General features: G+C 41.1%; 2 protein-coding genes across 2 annotated transcripts in view; one reads left to right on the top strand and one right to left on the bottom strand.

Moving 5' to 3' along the window:
* The window catches only part of KLHL32 (kelch-like family member 32), a gene marked incomplete at its 5' end in the record, with an annotated part of 62473 nt that extends 51187 nt beyond the window's left edge, over positions 1–11286 (top strand). Inside the window, 4 exon segments of the mRNA XM_009577075.1 lie at positions 3652–3710; positions 6128–6320; positions 8354–8448; positions 10256–11286. Of these exon segments, the coding sequence (XP_009575370.1) occupies positions 3652–3710; positions 6128–6320; positions 8354–8448; positions 10256–10417 (509 nt within the window).
* A 2081-nt stretch (positions 11287–13367) lies between these two features.
* Positions 13368–26968, bottom strand: part of MMS22L (MMS22-like, DNA repair protein) — a gene marked incomplete at its 5' end in the record, with an annotated part of 100249 nt that continues 86648 nt past the window's right edge. Inside the window, 7 exon segments of the mRNA XM_009577076.1 lie at positions 13368–13429; positions 13881–14052; positions 14127–14272; positions 21221–21297; positions 23857–24024; positions 25213–25309; positions 26731–26897. Coding sequence (XP_009575371.1) covers positions 13368–13429; positions 13881–14052; positions 14127–14272; positions 21221–21297; positions 23857–24024; positions 25213–25309; positions 26731–26897 — 889 coding nt within the window.

The raw sequence follows: 26968 nt of genomic DNA, 5'->3' as shown, positions 1-26968 counted from the left end.
CATGAGTTGGGAACTTACGGGTCTTGGAGGGCTTAAAAAGCAGGGTTTACAGCCTGCAAGGGAGTGAGCAACAGTGATTGTGGCAGTGTAAACACATTGTAAGCCCATGGGTTGGATGCTGGGCTTCCCGTGAGTGTGTTCTCACAGCTGTAAGAGCAAGAAAGACTTGTCTTGAGAATGCTTCTTGCCTCCTGGAAACTCTAGTCCTTAAAGCAAGCTGCTCATGTCAAAGCAGTGCAATCATCACTCTCAATTTATAAAACCCAGTGACTGCTGACCAAACTGTAAATTTTCTGTCATTTACCCAGCCAGACTTTTTTTTCTCTTTCCTTAGCTGATGGGTTACTACCACATTAGCTGCTATTGCTTGACATCAAAAGTAATAGCATGGTTTGTATTTTACACTTCTTTTCAAGTGTAGTTATGATGCCTCCCTGCCTTTTCCCTCCTTTCCTCATAGAAGGCACTGCAGAGAAGGTTAAAAAATTATCTCAGAATTACCCCATTTTTTTCTGAGAAAGTATGTATTATTTTTATTACCATTTAATTTTTTTTTCCCATTTTCCTATTTTTTAAGAGACATACTGCTCTTCTCTTGCCCTTTTCCAGCTGCCTGTAGTATTTTTAAAAAAATAGTTCAAGAGGACATTGCAGACTTGTTAAATTTGAATTTTGGCAGAAAATTTTAAACTTTTGCTATAGCACTTCAAAGTTAGGAGAAACTTGAGTTTGAAAATTGATGCAGATATAAGATGGCATATTTAATGACAGATGTATCTATAGAAACCTGTTAAGATGCAGATTATCCCCCTGGGGAGGGGAGATCAGAACTGCCAATCTATAAAATATACTTGTTAGGGGAAGGCATGGGAATCTATCTCTGCGAGCACTTTGATTGCAGGGGACAGTGTAGCAGCATGTGGCATCATAACCTAAGAGCAGACAAATCAGCTTGATGACTTTCAAAGCCAAGAATACTGCTGGAGGCAAGGGTACTCCAGTCTAGAAGAAATTAAAACATATAGAGACTGTTATTAATTCCAGATCTATTTTTGTGTAGTCAAATCTGTATGCAAATCCTTAGCATCTCATTTTGGCAGATTAATCTAAAAGTGAAGAGCGGCATGTGAAGGGAATGTAATGATAAAATGCCACAGATGAGCAATATTGCAGGGCAAAAAAATGTAAGCTGTGTACTTGATATGAGGGGCTCTTTGTGAAGAGAGGCAAATAATTTTGCTTATTTGATTATTTCATTATTTTACGAGGAAGCAGCCCCCTTCTTTCCCTTCTTCCTCCACATCTTTCGCCCCAAATTAAGGTGTCCTTTCTGAATGGAAATACAAGACCCAGCGTTGTGTTTCCGATGCATCTCCTGTAGTTTAACATTCTGGATGTAAAATCCAAATAACTATGATTTTTATTTTTCAAAGTACTAATCTGACATCTCATTTTTAAACATTACGCTAGGTGTGAAAATAACTATGTAAAAGAAAATCAAATTACAAAACAGATATTAGAAAAGATTGTTTTGTGCATGTGGCTGACGGCCACTAACACTGTGAAGGCTGCACAACAGTGTAGAGACAAATAACAGATTGTGAGATTAGATTTGGGAACAGTCATTGCTTTCCAATGCGTGTTCTTATGTGCGTACTTTACAGGTGCTGTGATGGGCAGTGAGTGGCATAGTGTGATGGAAACAGTTTGGAAAGACTACATCTTGCCTCGGCTGTCTCGTAGCTTGTAAGCATCTCCAAGCTGGGAGCTTGTGCTACCGTCCATGTGTAGGGGTCCCAGTACAGGCTGGTGCTTGCAGAGATGCGCCCAAATAACAGTGTTATTCCTCCCTTCTTCTGCGGTTGAAGACAAGATTCTTGAATAGATTTGTCCATAGTTTCTGCTATCTATTGATCAGATTCTTGACCTCATTCAAGTTTGAAGTGATTCAGAGGGTACATCTATGTTAGCAAGTAGCTAAGGCCAGTAGGAGCAGATCAGCGGACAAAACCTTGGTGCCCAGTTCTCTATGTCTACTCCATGTACAGTTCACCTTTTTGCTTTGGACTAAATTTATTCTGGTCCTCTGGACCAAACATTCCCAGCACTCAGCTGGTACAAAACCATCCGAAAGACCAGTTATTATTTCACACCCTTATGCCTCTGTTAGGAACTGGAGCACAACTGAGATTCTGGTTTAACTTGAATGCACACCAGTACCGCCCTGAAATGATGCGTGAGAGGTGGGGGAGTTGCTTCAAAATCACAGTATGGCTCTGAACCAAAATACTGCGGTAGATGCAGCTGGAGGGTGGCAAAATGAGGATTCCCCAGCACAGAGGCATGTTGAGACTGCTTGGGGATAAAAGAAAAAACCCAATGGCCTTAGTAGGACTGGGCCATAGCTCAGCCGGCAGGAATGAAAGCAGCTCTGCCACTGCTCTGTCTGAAACAGGGGATGTCCTCACAAAAAGCAAAACATAAACAAAGGTAATGACAGATTAAATTTCTTCCTCTCGTTGCTGTGGATTTTGTCCGTCATTGGCACATGCTGTTAAAACTGTAATATAAAAACTTTGTCTGTCAAGATGAGTTTCACTGGTGTGTGGCCACTGTGGTGTGGCCTAGTTAAGTCCAGACCTTCTGGTAGGATGAGAGGTGAGGTGCAGCTTGCAAGTGTTATTTCTGGTCCCATCTTCTCATGGGCCCAGGGTGGTGACAGAGGGGGGACTGGGACCTGTGGCAGTGCTGCAGTGACACCACGTCCCCAGGAGGCTTGAGTACACTCAAGAACATGTTTACGCTGATAAGATTACAGACTTGAGACTGAAGAATTTTTCCATCAGTTTACTCAGTGAGATTTGCCATTTAAAACCAATAGAGTACAGGATGATCAGGGATTAAACATATACTCTCCTGAGGTAAATCGTTGGTTTGCAGGATCTACTTGGGTCAGATTCTATTCTGGGCTTTTCTGAGGTGCTTTATACCTTGCTTTCCAAACATTACTGAAAGGTTCATATGCTAAATGGTGGTGGTGTTGTTTCTGGTCACTATGGAGGAACCTCCCAACATAAGTCTACCACTAAGCCAGGAGATGTTCTCTCTGTAATACAGACTAAATACAGAACTTCCTTCAAATATATAGGTGAGTGCAGTTGCACAGAGTTGTGCTATGCTTTCCAGCTGGCAGTGATGTCCCATGTTACACTCCTAGTAAGGCAGACCTCCCCTCCGACCCCTTCCTTCTCTCTGATGCAAGTCCTCTTCCTTTAAACCATGTCACACACTGCACGCTTCCTGGAACAGGGACGGGTTTTATCTTCATGTCTTGATGACGGCTGAATGCACAGTCATTTATAAACAGATCAATTTTTATCTCGTTTTTAGCCCATAGAATTAGCTTTACAAAGGAAGAGTGTGTGGAGGCGTGTTTGTTGTTGCTGTTTTGTGTTTCTAGATGGTTGACAAATGTGCTACTTATTACCTTGTAACCAGATTAAAAAGTGCAGTGGAATGTAAGCATAAGCGGTGGTATGCAACGTAATTATGTCAGCAAATGAACCCTAGAATTCGTTATTTTGCTGTACCTGATCTTGGTCCTGGTTTTGCTTATACGAAAAAATGTAACCTGTATAAACTCTTTCATAGGAGGAGTAACAAATACTGCACAGTATCAAAACAGGCTCATGGTCTATGATCCTAAGCAGGTGGGTATCTGTGTTGTATGTGTTTTTCTCATATGTTTTGCTTCAAATAGGTCTCTTAGCAAATACATACAATGGTTTTGTGAGGCTAAAAATGCTGATCATTTGAATTAGTGGTGTTTTAAATTCACTTTGTACTGATGTGTGAGTTTAACACTGTAATGGAGACCCTGACTTTTTATTGTATTTTTTTAAGGCTGTAGGTGTTAGAAACACCTAGATTAAATACAGAAATGTGCTTTAAATCCCCAGTGTTTATCAGTATTTATTTTGTTTGTTCATTGTTTTTTGTAATCCAGCAGCCCCGGGCAACATATACTCAAAGTCAGTATCACAAAACTACTCCTTGTCATTGGCATTCCTTCTTTAAATTGCATACACAGGCATTTTGTTTTCCACATACTTTCAGAACTATACTACCTGGCCGTGACTTATTCTACTGACTGCAAGGGTGCCTATCATTTCATTACCCAAGCACCTAAAATATCTTTTAGGGATTATTTCATACATTATGTATGTGTTTTGATTAGGTTAGCATGGCTCAGTAACCATTTCAGAGGGTTAGGGCATGGTTATGCCCTCTTGCTTGTATTAGGAATTAAAAGTCCTAAGCTTGCAATCAGAGTTGCATAGCCTGATTTACACCTGTGTGGAAGAGTATTGACTTTTCTGATTGTAGGATAGGGGCTTTGATTGCTGTATTTGGAACCAAATTGTGCCAGGAAATACTTCTACGCGGTTCCCACTGACTTTTTAAAGCATAGCACATACAGGTCCTGAGGCAGAAGGCAGGCAATGACACACCTGCCTCTTTCTTTTTGAGGTACAGTTTTATGCATCGATTGTACAAATCCTGATTCGGTCCTAAATCCAAGTAGTAATTACAGGCAGCAATCGTATTTTGCTTATGAGGGGGACGCTCTTATTTAGATACTGTTTCTCTACTGCATATCTTTCGCTTTGATTCTTTACTTGCCGACATGAAAGTTGCACCCCAAAATACCAGTGGCAGGGCTACTTCAGCGTGCTGTGCTGACCGCGAGAAACCCGGCCTGGCGTGTAAAGAGTTACAGATGAAGTGTGCGCTCGCATTCTTCAAATGAGGTCCGCTTCGTGTTTGTACACACAAGCTCTTTTTAAAAATTCTGCTGGCATATTGTTTACGGTGGGTACTGGAAACCATCACATCTGCTTGCATCTCGCACAGAATCTCAATAACTCTATCATTCAGCACCAGCGCTTGCTTCTGCGCGAGGCCTTTGTGGCGAGTCGATAATGCCTGCCATCTGCCACAGAGCACACAGCTACCTGCCAACAAGCCGGCTGGGGTGACCTCTGCTTCCCCACCACTGATTAGTATTCACACGCTGGCTTATTAGAAATGACCCCACCAGGCCCCTCTGTTTCTTTGCCTTTGCAGTGCTTTGCGGCTCACCTGGCAGGCACTGCAGTGGAGGAAGCTAAAGATATAATCAGGGGATGCAGGCAGGCTTTGCAAAGCAGATGGTGTCTATAGTCTGGTGTTAAGAGACTGGACTACTAATGCAAACATTAATGCCTAATATCCAACTATTACACACTGAAATGTATAGCTATATATTGTGGAGGTTAAAAAGCAGTAGTATTAGAGGCTCTTGAGTTCCTGCAAGCGGTAGCACATGTAACACACAGAATTTCCTCACAGATTTTAACTTCCTCCACTTAAATAAATTAATCTCATCCATTGCCAGGTTGTAGCAGGAGCAATTTTCTTAGGTTTAAAATACTGTGCTTTAATCCCTCTTTTTCTGTGTCCTCTTGCCCCTCTCCTGAACAGGTAGAATTCTTGAATGTTGTTAACCAGGAGGAAAAATATGCAGAAGGATGTTACTTTGTAAGTGCCCACAAATAAAGGGTTAGCATTAAACCAAATACATAGAATCATTTGAGAAGATTCTTTAGGAAATTATTTTTCCCTGTTGCTTCATTCCCCAAGGATAAGATCAAATAAGCTTCTGAATAACGAAGGGTAGAAGAATTTCTCTTCTCTCATAACAGAGCTAGTTGGTACACATAATTTTAGCGCTGTATACAAAGGAGACATCTAATAGTCTTGCTTAAGGAGGATTTGCTACTGAATTATAAAGAAGAAAAAAAGCTTTGAAACCTGATGAGCTAAACAGAAAAAAAATACAGAGCAAGAAATACTATTAAATTAATGAATTTAAATGTGAGAACTGTAAACCACGTGTTGAAAATCCAGTATGTCTAGTCGGCGTTATAACCAACATACATGTTTAACATATGAACAACACAAGTATATACACTTGTGATTTCTGGCCAAGGGTAAGGAAAACACCACTAACGTGCTACTATTATTGTACTACTAATATAGGTATGTCTTTGAGCAGTGCTGAGACAAGTTCTCTTTTCCTTTGCAGAATAAGTGGTTAAGCCGTAGCCCAATGTTGCAGAGGAGAGTGTATCACTCCATGGCTGCTGTCCAAAGGAAACTTTACGTGTTAGGTGGGAATGATCTGGACTACAACAACGATCGGATCCTGGTTCGGCACATAGACTCCTACAGCATAGATGCTGACCAATGGACGCGCTGCAGCTTCAACATGTTGACAGGCAAGTATTGTACACCAAAAGAGGAAATTTGCTACTATTAGAATAAAACATCAATTCTTTTCCCTTTAGATGCCTTTAGTATGTGGAACTCCACAACTTCACCTCAATTGCCTCTGATTTAGGGGCCATCGTTGGCCAACAAGACACTTCTGATTACTGTTTTGGCATTCAGTGTTCTACAAAACATTTGTCTTAGGACATTGTATGATAAATTTTTAAGAAGGTGCACATACATGTAATTTAATTAAGCAATCAAAAATTCTTTGTCGTAGTATTACCAGTACTTATTTTTGATTCTCCAAAAGCTTGCCTGCACTGATAGATTTAGCTCCCTGTTTGAGTGTTCAACAGGCAGATCCATCTCTACCATGATATCGTTCTGTAGCGTTTCCTGCTGGTGTTATAAAGCATTGAACTCCATTAACCATGACTTATTTCTAAGCAATATCTTCTTAATAAACTACCTGAAAGGAGGTGTCTTTGTTGGAATTCTGTCAGGTCAGGCATGACTTGAGTATCTCGGTTAGCTATGGATCTGCAAAGTTCCTCTTGACCATCATTAGGAGGAACAGTTACAGTAGCAACTTGCAAAGCACTGCAACTCACTGTCCCTGCCACCCAGTCCACCAAGTTTCACTGCCACTTAATACAATTCCCAGACGTACTACCTCCTCGAATCCCTGGAAGAGACAGGCACGTGACACAGCACCACCGCAGCTTTGTAGAAGAGGACATTTCCAGGACAGCATTAATGTTGGCGCCATTCTCTTGTGCAGCAGGCTTGGAGGTCAATTAGTAACAGTACCAGCTGCCAAAAAGTTTCAGCGCAGCCTGCTAGAGGAGTCCTAGAACTGAGCCTACCTCGCTTTTCATCCTCTTCCATTTGGCATTGCATTGTTTTCTGAGATCTACCACTGAAAAGGATACAAAGGATGTAGGAGCTTAACTAGAAGCTCAGGATAGCTAGAAACACCGTGTCACTGTGTCAGAGAAATGAACGTCTGACAAATAAGACAGTCACCTTATGTCATTTTCCTCCTGGTAGGTTTAAAAGCTGCTCTAGCGACAACTTTGTTCTTTAAGATATTGCATTGGGTTTCTTAATTTCTGGGTTCTGGTTGCACGGTTTCTGAGTTGGGTCATCAGAGTACTTCACGGATGTTGGGGAGAGAGCCATGGAGGAGTTACACATTGTCAAACAGAACTAGTTTTTTGTATCCCTTTTGGTCTCCATTTAATTATTGTATTTTATTATCTGGAGGAATTGACATCCTTTGAGAAGGACACCATCTGATTTGCAACTGCAAAAGCGCTGGCACTGCAGGCGCCCTCATTCTGGAGCTGACCCCATACCATGAAATGCTGTGAGATAGTAGCCCCTCCTCAGATACAACCTGGTGGGTTGTTTCCACAACCTGCACCTTGAGAAGCCATCTAAGCGTTTCTTTGCATCTCTGCAACTAGCGGTAAATGTGGCTGTTGCACTGTGTAGTGCAGATTTTTTTTAAGGCTGTATTTATCCTTCAAAACTTCCAAACTTGTTCAGGAGACCGTTGCTATGGGAATGAGCTTGCACAGCAGCTTCTGCAATGTTCCCCATACTTGTACCTGAGGAACAGGGGGATCAACAGGTGTGGGCAGAACGGGAGGGGCGTTCAGCTCTCTTGGCCTATGTGTCTATCTGGATGTGCATGTGTCATAGTAGCTGAGAGGCAGGTGGGAAGCTTGCCTATCTATCACCTGTGAAATACAGGCGTACAAAAACTTGTGCCATTGAGGAGACAGCAGATGGTCCCCTGCACAGCCTCAGTTTATTGCTCATCTGGGGTATCTCTCCGGACAGCACCGTATGGGGCTTCCATGGAGAGCAAAGAACAGCCCTCGCACTTCACCTTCACTGTTGCACGTTGTGAATTCTGAAACAGTCAAGTTACTGCCAGGTGCATTTTCATCATATTACAGAACTCTAACATTCAGTGTTAAAAGGGTTAATTAAACACTGAAAGTGGTTTCTATTTCCTTTTTTGCTTTAGGTCAAAATGAGTCTGGAGTTGCCGTCCACAATGGTAGAATATATTTAGTTGGCGGCTATTCGATTTGGACAAATGAGCCTTTGGCATGTATCCAGGTGAGTGATTTAGGTTTCTTTTAAAGTCTTTTCCAATAATTTTGCAAGGATACATTTGGCACAGAGGTTATTCGAAAAGGAAAATGCATGTGAAGTGGAGAGATTAAGATGTTTCTTACACAGCCACTGAAACTGCTTAAACACAGAGAGGAAATACTGTGGGTATTAAAAATATTTCCAGATGAGCCATTAGAACCAATTATTCTAAGATATTCTAGTAAAATAGGGTTGAGGAGTCTCTCCTTTGGCAAGGTTTGGGTAAAATAGTGGGTATATATTCTCAGGTTACACACTCAGGTTCAAAAGTAAAAGGGTTGCAGAAATGGATGATGGGGCATGGGCTAACAATTTTTCAGCCCGTCTTGTGATTTTTGTTTTTTCTTTTCCTCTCCAAGTTGTCTTTCTGAAGAGCAGCCAGAGTTAACGAGTTGTTCTTTGACAAAGTTCAGTCAGCCTGCAACCTGCCCTAGCGCTTACTGCTTCAAAGCTTGAATGGGAATTTTTTGATCCCTGCTGTAGGCAAAAGGTTGTCCAACAAACTCTTCTGCTCTCTCATCTTGTGTAAGAGCAGCTCACCTGCAGATCCATGGCTTTCAGATATTCCGGTACAGAAATTAGGAATTCTTATCTTCCTGCATTTTTCTGAGTGAAGCAAATCTACATCACAGCCATCACTTTGTGACCAGCTGGGCAGTTAGAGACAGAAATTCCTGTTTACATCTCAGTTTCTGCACTTTTGCTGATAAACAACATTTTCATTAGCTTCCAACTAAGGATTTTAGAATTTCACCTCTAAACTGTCCCGTAAGGCTAGAAGTTAGACTTAGCATAAGAAGGGAATGTATTACATGTCAAGCTGCTGATCTTATAATGAACATTTATTAGCATCAGTTTGTAAAGAATAGATCATGCGAGATAAGGAGTTAAAACCATGTTCTCGTCATAGTATAATTTTGTTTTACGAAATTGTTGGATACCGTACAATTTTTATTGGAAAAATTCATTCAAACTGGCTTCACTAGCTGACATACAGTGCTTCAGATGGAGTAATAGCACAATATCAAGGTGGTGGCTGTACTCCACCAACATGCTCATTTATAATCAGCAGGTACTTTGCAGTATTGCACCTGGGTTTAAATACTGCTTAATGACAAGTGAAAATGATCCTGGGATCTTGCTTTCTTAAATGGACATTTATCCACATCCCCAAACTGGTTGTGAACTGGCAGCCTGCCCGAGACAGTCCCCGCATTAAAGGGAAAAGAAGTATAACGAGTGCTTTGGCAGAGCTGTGTGTGCTGCCCCTTCTCAGTTGTTGGCAGTGTGCCTGGCTTTAACCAGTAAAACTTTTATCTTCAAATTCAGCAAATTTGAGGTTGCTCTCTCCTTTCGAAGAAAAAAATCCACTTCTTCCATATATCTTCATTTTCTTTAAGTCATTCATTTATTTGGCCTTTCCAACTTTGATAGAGCTCCCTTGCTCCCTATATACCACCAAGCTGACAAATGATTAATACTTCGTGGTAACAGTAGCAGTTTCGTGCAGAGTACCCTACTTGCATGGTTGCACGTTCTGCTGCCGGGAAGCAGGATCCAATGTCACTGTCTGCTACTGAGTGCCTGAGCTAGGATAAGATTTGGGTGATGAGGATGGCAATAAATCACCAGATCCATAAATACAACCTGAAAGTGATCTGAAATTATCTTTCTGTTGGGATTAATAGTACATATATGCTGTGTGTGCCCGCAAATTTGTTTCAGCTTTCTTCTGCGATCCCTGAAATATTTTGTACACTTTGGCCTGCAGGTGCTGGATGTTAGCAAGGAAGGGAAGGAAGAGGTATTCTATGGGCCTACGCTCCCCTTCGCTTCCAACGGAATAGCAGCATGCTTTCTTCCAGCTCCTTATTTCACGTGCCCCAACCTTCAGACTCTGCAAGTGCCTCACCACAGGATCGGCACAATGTGAGACACGGAACATGCACTTCATAAAATCAGAAATGGAGGGAGAAAAAGATCATGTATGGAAGAGTTTCTATGGATCAGTGAAAAGAATCAATCCTCACGGGCTGCTGCTTTACCTTTACACATTTGTCTTAATGTCGGATCACAATAGGCAGGAAGGAAGCTACAAAAACTGTCTGCCGTTTCTCTCCTCTGCCTCAGATGTAGAAGCACATACGTGAGAGTGTTTGGCATTTTTGCTGGTGACTGCTGGCTACCTGTCTCTACTTCATTTCCTTATGCAACTTCGTAAGGCATTGTGAATGCCCTCAGCTCCTCCTGGGCTGCTCTTCTGTGGAGTCCGCACGTTCAGTTGTTCACCAATGGCACTTTCGAAGCTGATAGAAAGCTGTGTTTATGTGGACAAAGATGATATAATACTGTGGTAATTATGCAACTTACTTGATACCTTTGGCAAAAAGAGTAACAAATGTGTTGACTTCCAATTCCAAACTCCATCGTTTACAGTTTCTCATTTAATAATACATTATTTGAAATTTAAATACTGCAAAGCAAATTAAAACAAAAATAAAAAAAAAACAAGCCCTATAGTATATGAGGAACAGATAAAAATTGTCTCAGCTGAAAGACGAAGACACTGAAGTGTCATGGTTAAACCCGAGTCTGAACTGAATATGTTTGTCTGAGAATCTAAAGATCATTCGGGATGTCATTTACCAAGGTCTACTATCAAATAAATGTTACCTTCTGTCATATGATCAATTCCTCCTGACAGCTGCAGTCTTTTAATGGTGGAGAACAGCCTCTTTACTGTATAATTAAAATGTGCCATTTACTTAATATTTTTAATATCTAGTTTGCAAGGGGTCACTACATTTACAATTATCAAGGAACAGTCTCATTTTGTCCAACATATGGTCCCACAAATCACTGGTCTCCAGAGGCTAAACAGCTGTAGAACAATGTCAATATTTATTTATTTATTCTTTCAGTTTATATAGTGTGTCTCTGTTGTGGTTTAACCCCAGCCAGCAGCTAAGCCCCACACAGCCGCTCGCTCACCGCGCGCCCCCCCCCCCAGGGGGGGTGGGGGAGCGGTGTAAAAGTGAGAAAACTCGTGGGTTGAGATGAAGACAGTTTAATAGGGAAAGCAAAATGCACACATGCAAGCAAAGCAAAACAAGGAATTCATTCACTACTTCCCATCGGCAGGCAGGTGTTCAGCTACCTCCAGGAAAGCAGGGCTCCATCATGCGTAAGGGTGACTTGGGAAGACAAATGCCATCACTCTGAACGTCCCCCCCTTCCTTCTTCTTCCCCCAGCTTTATATGCTGAGCATGATGTCATATGGTATGGAATAGCCCTTTGGTCAGTTGGGGTCAGCTGTCCCAGCTGTGTCCCCTCCCAAATTTTTGTGCACCCCCAGCCCACTCGCTGGTGGGGTGGTGTGAGGAGCAGAAAAGGCCTTGACTCTGTGTAAGCACTGCTCAGCAGTAATGAAAACATCCCTGTGTTATCAACACTGTTTTCAGCACAAATCCAAAACACAGCCCCATGCTAGCTACTATGAAGAAAATTAACTCTACCCCAGCCAAAACCAGCACATTCTCCATTCCATACTCCAGGCGTATGGCAGTTCACAAGAAATACTCTAACCTGTTACATTTTGGCTTTGCTTGGCTATTCAGCCCCTCTCTTTTTCTTTTATTTATATATCTAACAACTTCAATGTTTGTAAATATTAACCAAGCATGTAATTAAATCTTTCTCTATTTATGATTTATGGGTACCCTGCACTTTTCTGCTTTACCTACTGATCTGCTCCCTGCCACTGTGCTATCTGAGCAGACCTATGAAATTCCTACTGACACTCGTGTAAATGCCACGTGCAGAATATGCTGCAGCAATAGCCTGCGCTTGCTGGACAGGAACAGGTTTGACTTCGTCCAGTGAGCAGTGTTTCCAAATCAAATGTATCTTGTAAATTTTAAGGGTCTGGTTAGTGATACGGGGGGGTGAACTTTATCACCATTTCCGTCTCCAGCTGGGCAGCGTACTCACGGAACATCACCTTTCCTTTTCCAGTAATTTTCAGGTTAGAAAGTTTTGTGGGTTTTTTTGCTGAGCTTTCTGACTCTCATTGCACAGAGCAGAGCTGCAGCTGCAGGGTCTTCGCCTGGCACACTAACTTGAATGCTAACAATGTCTCCCTCTGCACACAAAGCAAGCCTACATCCAGGCAGTACTTTTCTCTAACTGCATGGGAGCTGTATAGCCTATGCATCAGGAATTTTTTTTTTGTTTGGATTCCTTTGGAACTCCTGGAAATCAGCGTGCAAGGGCCAGCTCTCCTAACAGGCCATTTACACTTTAAAAATCTGACTGCTGCCCTGGGTGGGCTGCAGGACCCAAGCCTGGCAAGTATTCGAAGTTCTATTTATGTGTAACTTGCAGGGACACAAACATTACGTGTCTTGTTTTCAAGCGGAGGGTGGCTAAATAATCAAAACATGTGTGCAGAGATCCTTGGGGCTCTGAGCCTCATCCTGGAGGTGCCACACCAGGTGAGTGATCAGCTTTTGTTCCAGGTGCAGAACTGACATATACTTGCCATTTCCCATGTGGTGGGAGAATTAATTTCTTAGCCTTTATAAAGCCCAGTGTGCTTCCAGACAATAGTGCAACGTATGTTTTGTATGTCTCAACTTAGTTTTGAGGCTTTTATTCCTAGGCCTTGTAGCTTACCACAGCTGTAGCTATGAAATCATTTCTGAACTGCTCCTTGTGAAGAGCGAGGGATTACGATGGATCTGGCCGGCTGCTGAGCGGCGGCAGCAAGCTGCCACAAAGGGTTTGAGAAGCAAAGGAGGGGGGGAGCTTCCTCGTGCAAAGCAGCATGTGCCTCTCGGTTCAAGGACTGAAAGGCAGGAGTGTGTGGCAAGAAAGTTATTTATCATGTTTGTTCTGCCCTTTTGACGCTTTTACTGTTCCGGTTGTTATCACCAATTGTCTGTACTGGTGAATAGCAGTTTTAAACAGCTGTGCAATTGCATTAAATTAGTTAAGGGTACCACAGCCACAGAGCCTCAGGACAACACATATGCTCCTATTAGTGTCAGGATCCCGCTCTGGCTCTTAATCATCAGGCTCCAGTGATTACAGAGGAGTCTTTTGTGGCAACCTCCTAGCCCCTAAGTTTTTGTGCCACACTTTCCTATCTGGGTCTTTTTGCTTTTGTTGCAGGATTTAAAGGATAGATGGGGGTGCTTTGCTGCACCTGAAGTCAGAAAATGCCACATAGCCCTTGCCAGGTGAGCAAAACCCCGTTATTTACTGCCAGGTAAGAAAAGAGAATGGTGTCTATGCAAGAGCAGGCAGAGAGCGCGCTGGTGCCAGCAGCGGCTCTGCTCTGGCTGAGGGGTCTCTGCTGAGGAGGAGCGGGGGGTGGGAGAGCAAGGCGCCTCACCTGCCGGCTGCAGCTGTGCAGGGGCCCTGCTGGCAAAGGCTGCCCCGTGAGCCGAAGCTTCTGAACCACCATCTCCTTCCTCTGCCATTTTTCCATTTAGTGTCCCTGGCTTCTGAAACTGCACCAGTTGCGCAGGCTCCCGTGTGCGAGCTCCAGGCGTGCCTCTGCTGTTCTAAATTTTGTACCATTTTTGGCAAACATAAACCTCGGAACCCAACTGCCCAGCCTACCAGTTTTGGTACGTACCTCTGAAATGCAGTTTAGCTCAGTTTTTTCACAGAGCCTTAAAGCCATCCATAATACAAATATTTCCACGCTTGATGGTTCTGTTGCTCGAGTCAGATCAGCGCAGTGTGACAGCAGCTCCTGACACAAGTCACTCGGGTTCCTGGCTGGGAAGCATGCAAGGTAATGGCGCAGGTTGCAACCGGTAAGAACTCACTAGTGCTTCAGGAAGGAGGTATTCTTACGAGTGAGTAATGCAGCAGCCATTATTAACTGTCAAGTTCTGTGCATTTCCTTAGATTTACAGATTAAAGCTACTCACATCTGCAACTAGGCTTTTGGGTCACAAGGTCTTGAGAGCTGTATGGAAGAGCTTTTGTACTTTTATGCCTGTCCTGTGATCTCCTTTTTTGGGCCATTCCCATAAGGAGTAATATTTCATCCTTTATATAGCATACTTCACTTTTGAGTCCTGAGATATGTTATCAGCTCTTCTTAGCTATATATAACCACAATGGCAATTGGCTGCTTTGTGCTTTTTATCCAAAAAGACACAATTTCCAGAAGCAGCAGCACCAACAGCCTCTTCTGCCCCTTTGGTCTCTGCTGAGCATTTCACACCCAAGCGCTGACCAAAGAAATACTTATGAGCCAGCGTGCAGCAAATCTGCTTCTCTGCACTAGTGGTTTTGTAATCCTCGCATTTCTAGTTGTGGCTTGTGATTTTCTTCTTAGCTTAGCAGCTTTCAGGGAGAGTACCCCACTCTCAGTACAGTTCTTTTCTTTCCTCTAAGTTTTGCCTTCCCCGGTTACCCTCCCCCAAACCTGGACAGACAGTTAGTACATCGGTCGCAGAATCATGGAGAAATAGATAATTGAATATTCACACATGCAGAAACAACACAGGCAGAATGTGGAACAATGTGGAAACAAGTGCGAAAAGAGGCGGCATCTGTTTATTGAAAATTAGAATGTAGAATAAATTAAGAGGGCAAGGTTAAAACACTTCATCTGCAGGCAGAGTTTGTAGGGGAGGAAGACTTTGCAGGAAGTTTAGCACATAGACTAAATAAAGGGTTTACACAGTTTTATTTTTGCAAAACGGGCTTTTTTTTTGGTTTTTTCCAAGGACACATTTTAAAGGGGAAAGAAGTGTCCACATAAAGATTGGTTTTCCAGTAGAGATGATTATATATAGTTGTTTCGCAGCAATGCCAGAATTAAAACACTTGTTAACTCTTACTGTGGGTAGATTAGGCTATGTTGCAATACTGCAAGTAACAGAGTAAGTATTTACAGCAATACCCTCAATTCACGTAAGCGAATGATGTGCTAATTTTTCCACCAGTGCCAATACAGGTCATGTTGGCTCTTTCTAAAAGGAATAATGAATTTAGCAAACTTGAATTTTTAATACCTGTTTGGGTGCCATTCTACCGGGAGGAGAATAGATAGAAGATAAGTGTTTGATGGACTGAAAAATGCAGTGAATTTGGTTGTGACGTGGAAATGACCCTGCTGGCATTTCCCAAGGCCTGCAAAGACACCATATCTATGAATACAGGATCTGAGTTTTATACGTGGGTTTTTTTCTTTGTTTTATGCATATCTTCACATTTCGTACATTAAGCCTACAAAAGGTTTACCATTTTAAAGCTGCTGGAGTAGACAAAAGCCATATCATAGTCATTCATCATAAAACAAGCTTCATTATGCTAGGACATATTGACACCGCATCAGATTTTTAATCTTCAACATAATTTTATAACCATTGCTAACAGATGGGCTGATTACACTGAATTTGAGTTTTAAGTAATAGTTAAAAATTATAAAATATGATTAAACTGAAAATACCCATGCATACATAATTTTCAGAAGCTACTGAAAGAAGGAAAAACAGAGTGTGAGAAAACCTCTTTTCTGTTTCCTGAGGGAAATGCATTGCATTTAGGTGGACAGATATCAAAGTTCCTTAAATGACTCTCTAAGTAGTGTATGCTATTGGCAGCTCCTCTTCTGTGCAATTACAACAGATATGCAGAACCTTATTCTTTCCATAGGTCTGCTGCTCTATTCCAGCATAAAAGGCGTAAATTTTTCTATTTCAGAAGCTCTTTTATTGAAACAAGTGCCTTCCCCCCACCATTTTTTTTTGTCATTGAAAATGAAAGCAAGGAATAATTTGAATTACAGTGTTCTGGCTCTTTAATAACAATAACAAATGGGAAATTCTTACAAAATAGAGGGACAGCTTTGTGGGGCTAATGGAAGTTGCATGTGAATTTTGAACAGAAGGTGTATTTTTTTCAGTTATCGTTTTAAGGTTACTAAAGGAAAGATAAGCCAGACTTCCCTCTCCCCGACATTGTTCATGATGCGCTGGACATCTGTTTCATATCATAAGGATGATAGTGGGTGATCAGTATCCTGAATTCTGGAATAGGGAAAAAATAAAAATGAAACACTTTCTATTCAGCTCTCAACTCTATATATTGCAAAAAGAAAAGGACAGAGTAGTCCTCTACCCACTTACATCCTGGGACAGTCCTCTGGCCAACGAGATCAGCATGGAAAATGCTCACAAGGTTCACGCCTGCTGTACTTTAAACAGGTCTCCTGTCAACATTATTAGCATTTCTAAATGGAAGAAGATATTGGGCATGGATCATGCAAGAGGGTTGGGGGAAGAAAAAGCTTACTGAGATTTAGTATTTTGTTATAACTCCATTGACAGATGTTGATCCGTAGCGAGAGTAATTAATTAATGTCCAAAATGGCTTAATACCACCAACTTTTCATATATAGGAGGGGAGTAAGACTAAGCCCAGGTGTGTATGTTGAAGTTTCTCTGAATTTCATTAGGAACTTTAGCTACAACCTTTTTTCAGGATCTTTTCACCCTCAATTATGGAAGTTACAAGTGCAGTAAATGTCCATCTTTGCATGCAATGTTCTTTTTAAACCTACTGTGGGACACCCTTCCCTTCTTAGAAGTACAACGCTGCCCTGCTGCCACAAAAATGCAGCCCCAAGGAGGATCCTATGAAAGACAAAATCAGGCTATTACTTTACAGTGGTGTTCAGACCCAAACTGGGACAAAACAAAGCTGCTGGCATGGGTGCATGTTAGTGCAGTCAACACACGCACCTGCAGCGTGGCTTTGGCACATCAGATCTGCCCTGACTGCTGTGTCACTGTAGCATATTGCCTTGCACCCCACAGTGGTTTGCCTTTCAGCCCTCTGTGAATATTGCACGCTCCTGAGACAACAGGCTGACAGTCAGCATCGCCTTCTACAGCAGCACGTGTGGGCAGGTGCTGGCTGAAAAGAAGGGAATGAAGGAAGGCCCCAGGTAGGGTTCTCAGCAGTGCTGTTGCTCCAAGGCTGTGAGAGGACACAAAAGCCTGAACGAGCTGGGTAAAAGAAGCAGAACTGCACTGGTGTCTGTCCATCCAAATACCAGTGGTATTGGTACCTGTGAGTTGCTGGCAAGAGTCACTGACCCTTGGCAAATCCACAATCCTCACCCTGTTTGTGGCAAGCACCTACTTTAAGGTCTGGCATGCCCCTGGAACCATGGCTCCTACTAGCAAACAGAGTCACACAGCTGCTGTGGTTAGGGGTTGGTGGCATCCAAATGGCTGTTTCTGTTGTATTCTCTGCAATCAGTGACAGAGCTTGTATTAATGACCAGTCTTTATTATATACGGAGTAAGGCTTGGTATATATATCTCTAGGAAGGTGATCTTGGGACATACTTTTCTTCATCTGCTGGAAATCACCTCGGATTTGAGGCATGACCCTTTTCCCGTAATCAACAACCTTGTCACAGACTCACAGAAGCCTTGCTTAATAGCTTTCCTGTGATACTCACTTGGGACACAGTGGAAAATGGGCATCTGATCTATATTGCTTAGTGGAAAGCAGATCATCCTGCAAATGGATCAGCCCAGCGCTGGTGGAAGCTTCTGGTAATTCATTGTCCATTAGTCCTGAGAAACAAAGCCTCCAAAAACTGTAAGGCAGGGCAAGGCAGTGACACATCTTTACCCTGTGATCTGCAGAGGATTTCTGTTCTGATGCTCCCTGGATTTCTCCCTGTACAGTCTTGACAACAGATGTCTGAAACTGCCTGTCCCAACGTCCACAATGCAAAGAGACTATGATCTCTCATTGAGCCTCTGGGGTTGGTATATGACTGACTAATAATACCAGAAGTGTCTACTGGTTCCAGTTCAGATTTAAAATGCTTACAAAGCACCCATATGCACTGGCAGGAAAACTGCTCAGAAGCAAGAGGTATAGGGAGTCGCTGAGGCGCTCAAAGTTTTTCTTAGCTGCTGTCCAAAGTCGCTGCACGCTTCAGTATCTGCTGGCTAAACCCTACAGTGATGTTTTCAGCTGCCACAGAGCCAAGCTCCATGCTGCCAGGCTACTGATCCCTGGCAGAACTAACAGCTGAGTTGCTTCTGCTTTCACACTTTTCCTACTCAGCATACGGGGGCCAACACAGATGCCTCAGCTCACACCCACCCATTCCAGCCTTGCACAAATGACCATGGGGATGAGTCTTTGGTGGAGGGAGAAGAGGAAAGCAAGCTTGGCAGGGGATGAGTTCCCTTCCTCTGGCAGAGGTTAAGGATACCACTCACCAGTATTTTCAGATCCCCTCTTTACCTGATTTACAGCAAGGGTCTATCCTGTTGTTTATTAAGCGAAGTGAAGAGGCAGACTTTGCATCTATATGCAGATTAACTGCTCCTGTCAGTGGTAGCAACCAGTGTAAAACCTTTCCAGGATCTCCTGCTCTTTAGCTTCAGCAGTTCTGCATGCATTGTATAAGGAAGCTAGGCATTTGTACTGTTTTTAAACCAGACTGTTCATATGTAAAATAACATAGAAAGGTTTAATTTAAATAATGTTCAGTGTCCTAACTAGCCTTTATACAGATAGCATTTGATAAGACATAATACATAATTTCTTTTGGTTCATGGTGGTTTTCAGTCTCTACTTTTTCTATATTGTACTTAAATTCAGCACTTTCTTCTTTTCTCCTAACTGGTTTTGGACTGTTGTTTTGGTGTATACTTGGTAAGTCAGTCTAGACTAACACTCTGCAAGCCTTCATCTCATTAATATTATCAGAACTGTCAGTCACATCTGCAAATGTCCATACCAAATAATTAGACCAAACCAGATTGCCCATTTGGCAGTGGTTGATGAATATGATGCAAAATGCTTTATTTCTGTTCGCATTAACTTTTTGACAGAGAAGAATGATAATTTCCAAACTGTTTAAATTAGTTTCTCATGCACCAGGAGCTGTTACACGTTTACATAAAGCTCTGTTGCTTTTTCGGAAACTTCCAACCACTACAGATTGTTAAAGACATATTTAATACTATCTACTAAACACATCATTAAATGTTTTGTATAATATCTGCTCTATCCTTTAAAAGTCAAAGGTTTTATTTTCAGGAAGGAAGACTACAGTCAGACATCTGTTCTGTAATCTACTGCGTGGTAGGACTCTAATTTCTAAGACATCTCTATTAATCTCTCTTGGAGAGGTTTGTTTTTTTGTTTTTTTTTTTGTTTTTGTTTTTTTAAAAAAAAAAAAAAAAAGCTTTTTAGAAGCACAATCCTCTTGAGATGAATAAAACTCCTCCCAGGTACAGAAGCTTACAAGAAGCTACAATGCAAGTTCAGTAAGTCACTTTCACAATGAAAAGAACCTCCATGTTCTGCACTATTAAGTAGCCTAAAGAGGCTTTTAGTTACTGCATTATCTGAAGTAACGATAGCCGATTTAGGCAAAAAGATTATCTAGTTCGACTTGATAAGATTACTGTAATGAAAGAGAAGATGCTCTGAAAAAGATTTTAGGGATTTTTGTGGAACTATTAAACACAAAAATAATCTTTCCTGCCCATTAATATCGTAAAGTTAAAATCTGAATAACTTTAAAAGTAAGCAGCCTGTTCGCCAGTGTTGCCATTAGGGGCAAACTTACCACTCCCAAAGTCCAGTAAGTAGCTGCAGAAATACAGGTTATTGAGGAAAATGAAAAGTATGAATACCACAGGCACTAATGAAAGTTTCCCGAGCACCTTAGGAAAAAAATGTAGAAAAAGTTACAGAGCTAGACCTGTCCTGGAAAGACCCAAAAGATAATCCATAACACAGCAAAATATTTGAAAGATCCAACATTCCAGGCAAACAGGAATAAGTACTAGCCTATGATTAAATGGAATAAATTCCCCAAGTGAGTATTTTCTTTAGAAGTCTGTCCTCTCTTCTTTTTTCTCATACCATTAACACCTAGTCTAAGTTAAATGGATAATTAACAGTGTCATGACTAATAAAAAGATGGTGGGATCACTGTAAATTATGGGTTAAATTTAAGAACACAGTGTTGAAAAGGAAGAGGACAGGAAATCTGTACCTACCTTTTCTTATAGTACCCACAAAGAAAACAGAAGAGATTTTACACTGGAATCTGAAAGACTTTAATGTTTTAATACAGATGGAAGGTTAAGATAGCTGTATACATTTTGTGCAAAACATACACAAGCCCTCTTAACAAACGATAGCTTTATCATACTGGCGCAACTCCTGGTGAATGCACTGCGTTCAGCAAGTTCAGTACTAGAGATCACAATTTTTCTCATTCTACTAAAATAATAAATTAGAAACGACAAAGTTATGATTTGTTTAAGAACATAATGAGATTTTTCAAAAGTACAATGTTAAGAGGGTCAGGTCTCACTCAATGTGAATTGAATTTTGGGAAATTACTTCGAAATCCTACCTCGTATGTTGCAATACAAGCTCTGCTCATATAGACATTTTAACGTAGAGCAAATTTGCCATACATTTCAATTGCCATTCAACAGTATATTGACAGTACTCTTCAGATGCATGACAATATTCAAATTAATTAATACAAAATTAAAATTAATACATAACTTGGGGGAAAAAACCCACAAAATTGATAAATGTATTGCCATTGTAAAGATAAAGAACTTGGCTAGGGTGTCATAGAGTGCAGTTTTAGGTATCGACAGTGTCAGAACATTCAAAAGGAAAGGATTAATCACCAGCACTGCTAACCTGTCTCATTTTCCAGTTTTTGTATCTCATTTTGTCCAGCCTCTGTGAGGTAAGATAAGAGTCTTTTATAGGCTTCTCTGTTGAAAAAAAACAAAAGAATGTAACATGTTACTTAAACAATCTCACACATCCTAGGAGTAAAAGCACATAATTCCCAAACACATTGTTTACATATTGGGATATTAAAAACTTTCCTTCTTTCCCCCCCCCCCCCCCTCCCCCTCCCCATCTATTCAACTGCTTTGTTTGCTGTGAATTTTTAGGATAGCCAGGTTGGAAGAAGAATAAAGATTGCATTGTTTATGGCTACAAGCGTAGTGAAGATGCTTAAAAGTCTGCTTGCTTAGTAAACTGCTGTGAAGTAGAATTTTTTTTATTTTAAAACATAGAGTTTCCAAGGCTTACATAAGATTGGCATTCAGACTTCATCATGTTTGCTATCTGATTTCTGCATAAGAAATCTCTCTGTGACTCATGCTACAGCACAGTGATGTAAGCCACTGGCACTAGGGCGCAGACTGGCACTGACAGAGACATAGACCATCATCCTCAACAAAGGGCAACGACCATTTTAAAATAAACCTGGAATTCAGAAGGGGACTGTCACTCAAGTGGATTTTTCAGAAGAGTGCGTATGTGTTGACGAGACTTTTCACCTGAAGTTCATTCTAATACCCTCCAACGTAGACAATATAATTATTGTTAAAGTACTGCCTCTGACATTTAGGTCTACTCTAATTATATATCTTTTTCATGAAATATTAACTTGAGCAAACAAAACTGCCGTTTTCATACTAGTTCCTTGCAATAACAACACTGGACATCACCACTATAAGCAGCTAAAGCAACTGCTGAACTTTGTTTCTTTTATATATATGGGTTTACACTTTAATGTCTACAATAATTGCACAGAATATGTTAATATAATGGTATTTAGTGGCCAGGACTGAAGAGAGAAAATCAGTTATTAGTGTTCTTACAATAATATGTTCATGGATCACCTTAGACTGCTGGGTAATGGAGCACATTCTAAATACAAATCATTAATACAAAATGTCAACAACAGATTTGATAATATATACGTTAAGCAATGAGGCTAAAAGAAATGTAGCTCTCCAGTAATCTCCAAGCATATATTTCAGGAAGCTCAAACAACCTGCTGCTTTTCCACTGCCGCCCCGCCCCCTCCCGCCATATTTTGTAGGTAAAGGGATGAATTTTACCTTATTAACAGTATAAAAATATGAAAATTTGCTATGAAATACATTATCAAAAGATCAAAAGCAGGCAGTATGAAAATCCTGCATATAATGGTACTTCAGTCTGACCTTGGATGAATTCCCTTAAATAAAAGCAAATGTATTTGTTGGTAGATGATAATAAAAAGTGAATAATATAATTACAAACAAGTTAAATATATTTTTCTTTAAATGGAAGATTAATACCCTGTGACTACCCTTTGCTGCCTCACGAGTTACATTCTTGCACAACTCTGTCTTTTGGGTTTTTTATAGCCCAGGCCCTGCTGATGTGCAGCTCAAAACTTTTCCAGTCTGAGGCGTGACTAGGATCCTACCCTTTGAGGAGTCCCAGTATGTGCATTAATGCAAACGGTGAGGCCAGTTCCTGGCCCAGACCCAGACGAGGCTCAAGAGCCAGCCTTCCAGTGAGCAGAACTAACAGGAGGAGTCCTTTTGGCTCGGGTGCCACACTGGGCAGAGCTTCCTAGAGCTTTGTAACAGCATTTATTATATAGGCGCTGAAAGTTCACTGCTGCATCTGCACCCAGAGATCTGCATCCATCTGTGCCGAGCTGCTCACCTCATGTGCCGTTTCCTTCTAACGCCACATGGATTCACAAGTCAAATATTTCTGCTCTAAATTCTTGGGGGGCAAAAGGAGGAAGTGTGAGCCTGCTGTGCCTATCGGAGAGAGGAGGCCAGCCTCTTCTGGACACCCACAACTCTCACGTGTTTAGATGGGACATAAGGAATCATTTCTTTACCAGGAAGGTGGTCAAACACTGGAACAGGCTTCCTAGAGAGGTGGTCGATGCCCCAAGCCTGTCAGTGTTCGAGAGGCATTTGTACGATGCCCTTAACAACATGCTTTAACTTTTGGTCAGCCCTGAATTGGTCAGGCAGTTGGACTAGACGATCATTGTAGGTCCCTTCCAACTGAAAATTATTCTATTCTACTCTATTCTATGAGACAACTCTTGAAATTAAGCCACGAGTATTTCTTTTCCAGGCACCTCAGATCATACCTGATTATACTGTAATTTTACATATAACCCATAAAGTCCTCTAAAACAGGGACCGGCAGGAAAATTTTTTGGGGCAGGAATTCTTCTTTATTCTGTTTTGCAACACACAGTGTAGTGAGCAGAGGCAACCTGGCTTCGCATAAATTCTACTGGGATCTGTAGTCCTAGTGTCAAAACATCTCTGAAAATATTTAGCAAATATAGATGGCTTAAAACCATGAAAGGCCTGAGCAAAGGGCGATTTCTGGCTGAACACACTTAAAAATCACTCATTTTTGAGTATCTGTGCTGCTGTCTAACATTGCTTTCTTTCAAGAGAATAAACCTCTACTGCTCATTGTCAAAAAATAACATTAAATAAAAATCAAACCTCTGTGCAGCATTTCTTCCAAGACCTTGTTTGTGCTCTGAATCCTTCAGAGACTGCGTGATTGTGGGAATCAGGCTCGTAACCAACGTCTGATCCAAGACTGCCACTGCTTCTAGTATGCTGAAAACCCGGTGATCATACACGGCAGTATACTCCTGGATAAACTGCCTGAGGGGGACACAGAGGCATTTAATGCAAGGTCAAAACTAGATGCAGAGAACATGCCAAAAACAACTGAAGAGTCTAACCAGAACAAGCAATCTGCCTGCATGGTAATTTTCGTATTGTTACACTGAAATACTCTACATGGGATACTTTCTCTAAACAAAGCCATGCTTTTGAAGGCTAATGCTAAAAAAGCCCACACGTTTATTTTCGAGCAAATTGTCAGATTCCGTGGCAGTTTCACCAGGGCTGACTTGTTCCAGAGCACTTTACTTTGTAATGTGTCTGTCTGAATGAAAAACTAAAACATGTATTTAGTAAAAAAAAAATAATTAAAAAAAGCAGACCAGCAAAACAAGAGATCTAGATTCCAGTCTGCAGAAATAATGTTAGCATTTCTTACAAAGCTCCACTGGACCTTAAGCAGGGCAGATCACTGGATGGAAGCTCACCCATTTGTCTTCCTGAGAGTTTGAGGTCTTTAAAGATCACAGATTACATTCCAATCAGAAGTAACACCCCGGGGATGAAACACCCCATGAAAGTGATGTATCACATACAGGGAGACTGGCATGCCCACAAATATTCACGCTTATTTCCGTGAGTGTCTCTGGAGCTTTCATCTAGACATGACCCAATCCAGCGCCGGTGCTTAGGTTTGCAAAATGTCTTTGGGTCTCAGCTCATGCAGGTCTTCTACTGCACCCATGTGAGAAACAGGATTCATTTTGCAGAGATACGGAATAAGTATAATTTACATTCTAATAATCTATTATTTATTTGTCGCGAAATCAAATAAATAAAAAAAAAAAGCTAAGCTTGTTATATGAGGACTGATCTCCATTATATGCACTTCAAATTAGGCACACGCACCTTTCACAGCACCTAACACTGACCACCCCCATTCACGTGGAGTTTTTCCCATTGCAGCAGCAACGTACCTCTCTATTATATACCTTTCAAAACAGTACCAAATCTATGAGAAAGCAGTTATGTTTCTCTCTTCTACTTTTTTGCTCTGGCTTTTTGGCCAAGCTATGTTTAAAACCAGTGCCAAAAGTACCGTTATTTAAATACCATAAACAAGTGACAATGCAGTATGTTAAGGATAATTAGTTATTTTAAAAAAACATGTTTGCTGTCAATTGGCTTGCAGTAGCTTCACTGCCAATTGGCATATTTTCTGGTTACCTAAATACAGAAGTCAGCTGGGTGGCACGTTCTCCTCCTGACCCTGCTTGGCAGCCTTCTACCATGTACTGTACAATGTCTGTAGATATTTTTTTAACTGTAAAATAAAAATCACAAGATTCACACAGAGCTCTTGAACTGACCATCTGGAGAATGTCTTTCATGAAGACGACAATTTTTAAATGAGAAAAAAAATGGTTTTATCTTACTTTGATGCAAAGGAAATGACTGTGAGAGCAGTTAGTTAGATTGGCTATAAAGAACAGAATGAATCACAGATTTATGCAAAAGTCTTATTTTCACCATCATTGTATTTTAAACATACAGATTTTTAAGTACACTATGGTCTCTTTAAGTCAAAGCAAAGAGACACACACTTAGTGGAAATAGAGATTTATTTAAATTTAAGTTCTGTTTGTATTCTTTAATCATTCCTATTTGAATTAAAGAAAAGCAGCCATGGCATTATATCCTGCCCAAAGCTATAGAGAACTCTCCTTACTTTCAATGGTGGATATTGTTCTGAAATCCACCCTACTTCTTTTTTTAAGGGGAAAAAAAGTCCCACAAAACCCCACTATTTTCGTCCTCTTAATTGTTTCCAAATAAATATTCAAGTTGAAAGATACAGCTCTTCCTTTATAAAGGTGGAACTGGGCTGCAAGGACTTTTCTACAAGGGTGTGGTGGAGCCCTGTCTAGGCAGGCAGTGAGCTGGTAGCCACAGCAGCACAAGACATTCAGCTCACTCTACTCCACAGCATACTGCAAAGCAGGTACTTTCAGCTTCAGGCAGATATGGCTATGATGGCAAAAGGGGGAAGAAAGGCGTGTGATGATTCAGCTAATTTCCTAAGCATATCTTGTCCTTGAAACTTTTATAAACCAGAATCAAAAAGTACTTTATTAGACAAAATTCCCAGGAGAAGTCAGAGGTGAATCCCCATTTTGCTTAATGCCTCTACTGGCAGCAAGAAGTGGAAATTTTGAGCCTATGCACACATGCACATCCATTGTACAACTGTAGGGTGAACAGAGTGCTTCATTTTTTAAGCAGCTAAAAATAAAGAAGTTCTCACTACCAAACAAAGCATACTAAAAGACGAAAGAAGACTCAAAGATGCCATCAGAGAGCAACATGCTATTTTTAATCCATTTATAATGTCTCTATGGGGAGAACATATGCTAGTCTTTATTTGGTCTCAAATCTTTAGGTGCAAGAAAACTTCCACAGTTACCAAGTCTGGGAGAAATGAATGGGAAGGATGGGGAGAAAGTAAACGCTCTTCAGATTCCTGAGAAGTTGATCATTAGTTCATCAGAGAGCGAAATGAGGCAGGACTTCTATGCCTTTTGGAGACAGACCAGTTAATGAAAAAAGAAAGCTTGACCAGTTTATCTGGCCAAAGTATCTCATTCACCTCATCTAAGAGTCTTAAATATTGGGATGAAAGATGTTCAGCAGTACAAAAATCTTACAGGTGTGCAGAGATATATTGAAAGCAAACAAGCATCTCACCTTGTAGCTCATTAACCAATACCATGCATTTCAACACGGCTGGGAGAACTAAGTCAATGTCACATATTTCAATGCTCTGGGTTCTCTGAAGTACTTCAAGAATGAAAGCAAGAACTGAGGCCAAGCGAGGAGGTGGGGCGTTACCTTTGAACTGCATGTAGTTTTCACTGGGAAGACAAAGCAAACCAGAACAAAGTCTATAATTTTTTTCTTCCATGCAATGCAAGCACCATGTACC

This window comes from Fulmarus glacialis, unplaced genomic scaffold (assembly GCF_000690835.1).
Source record: "Fulmarus glacialis isolate BGI_N327 unplaced genomic scaffold, ASM69083v1 scaffold14624, whole genome shotgun sequence".
Lineage (NCBI taxonomy): Eukaryota > Metazoa > Chordata > Aves > Procellariiformes > Procellariidae > Fulmarus > Fulmarus glacialis.
The sequence above is the reverse complement of the archived record's forward strand: the minus strand, read 5'-3'. Positions and strand labels throughout refer to the sequence as shown.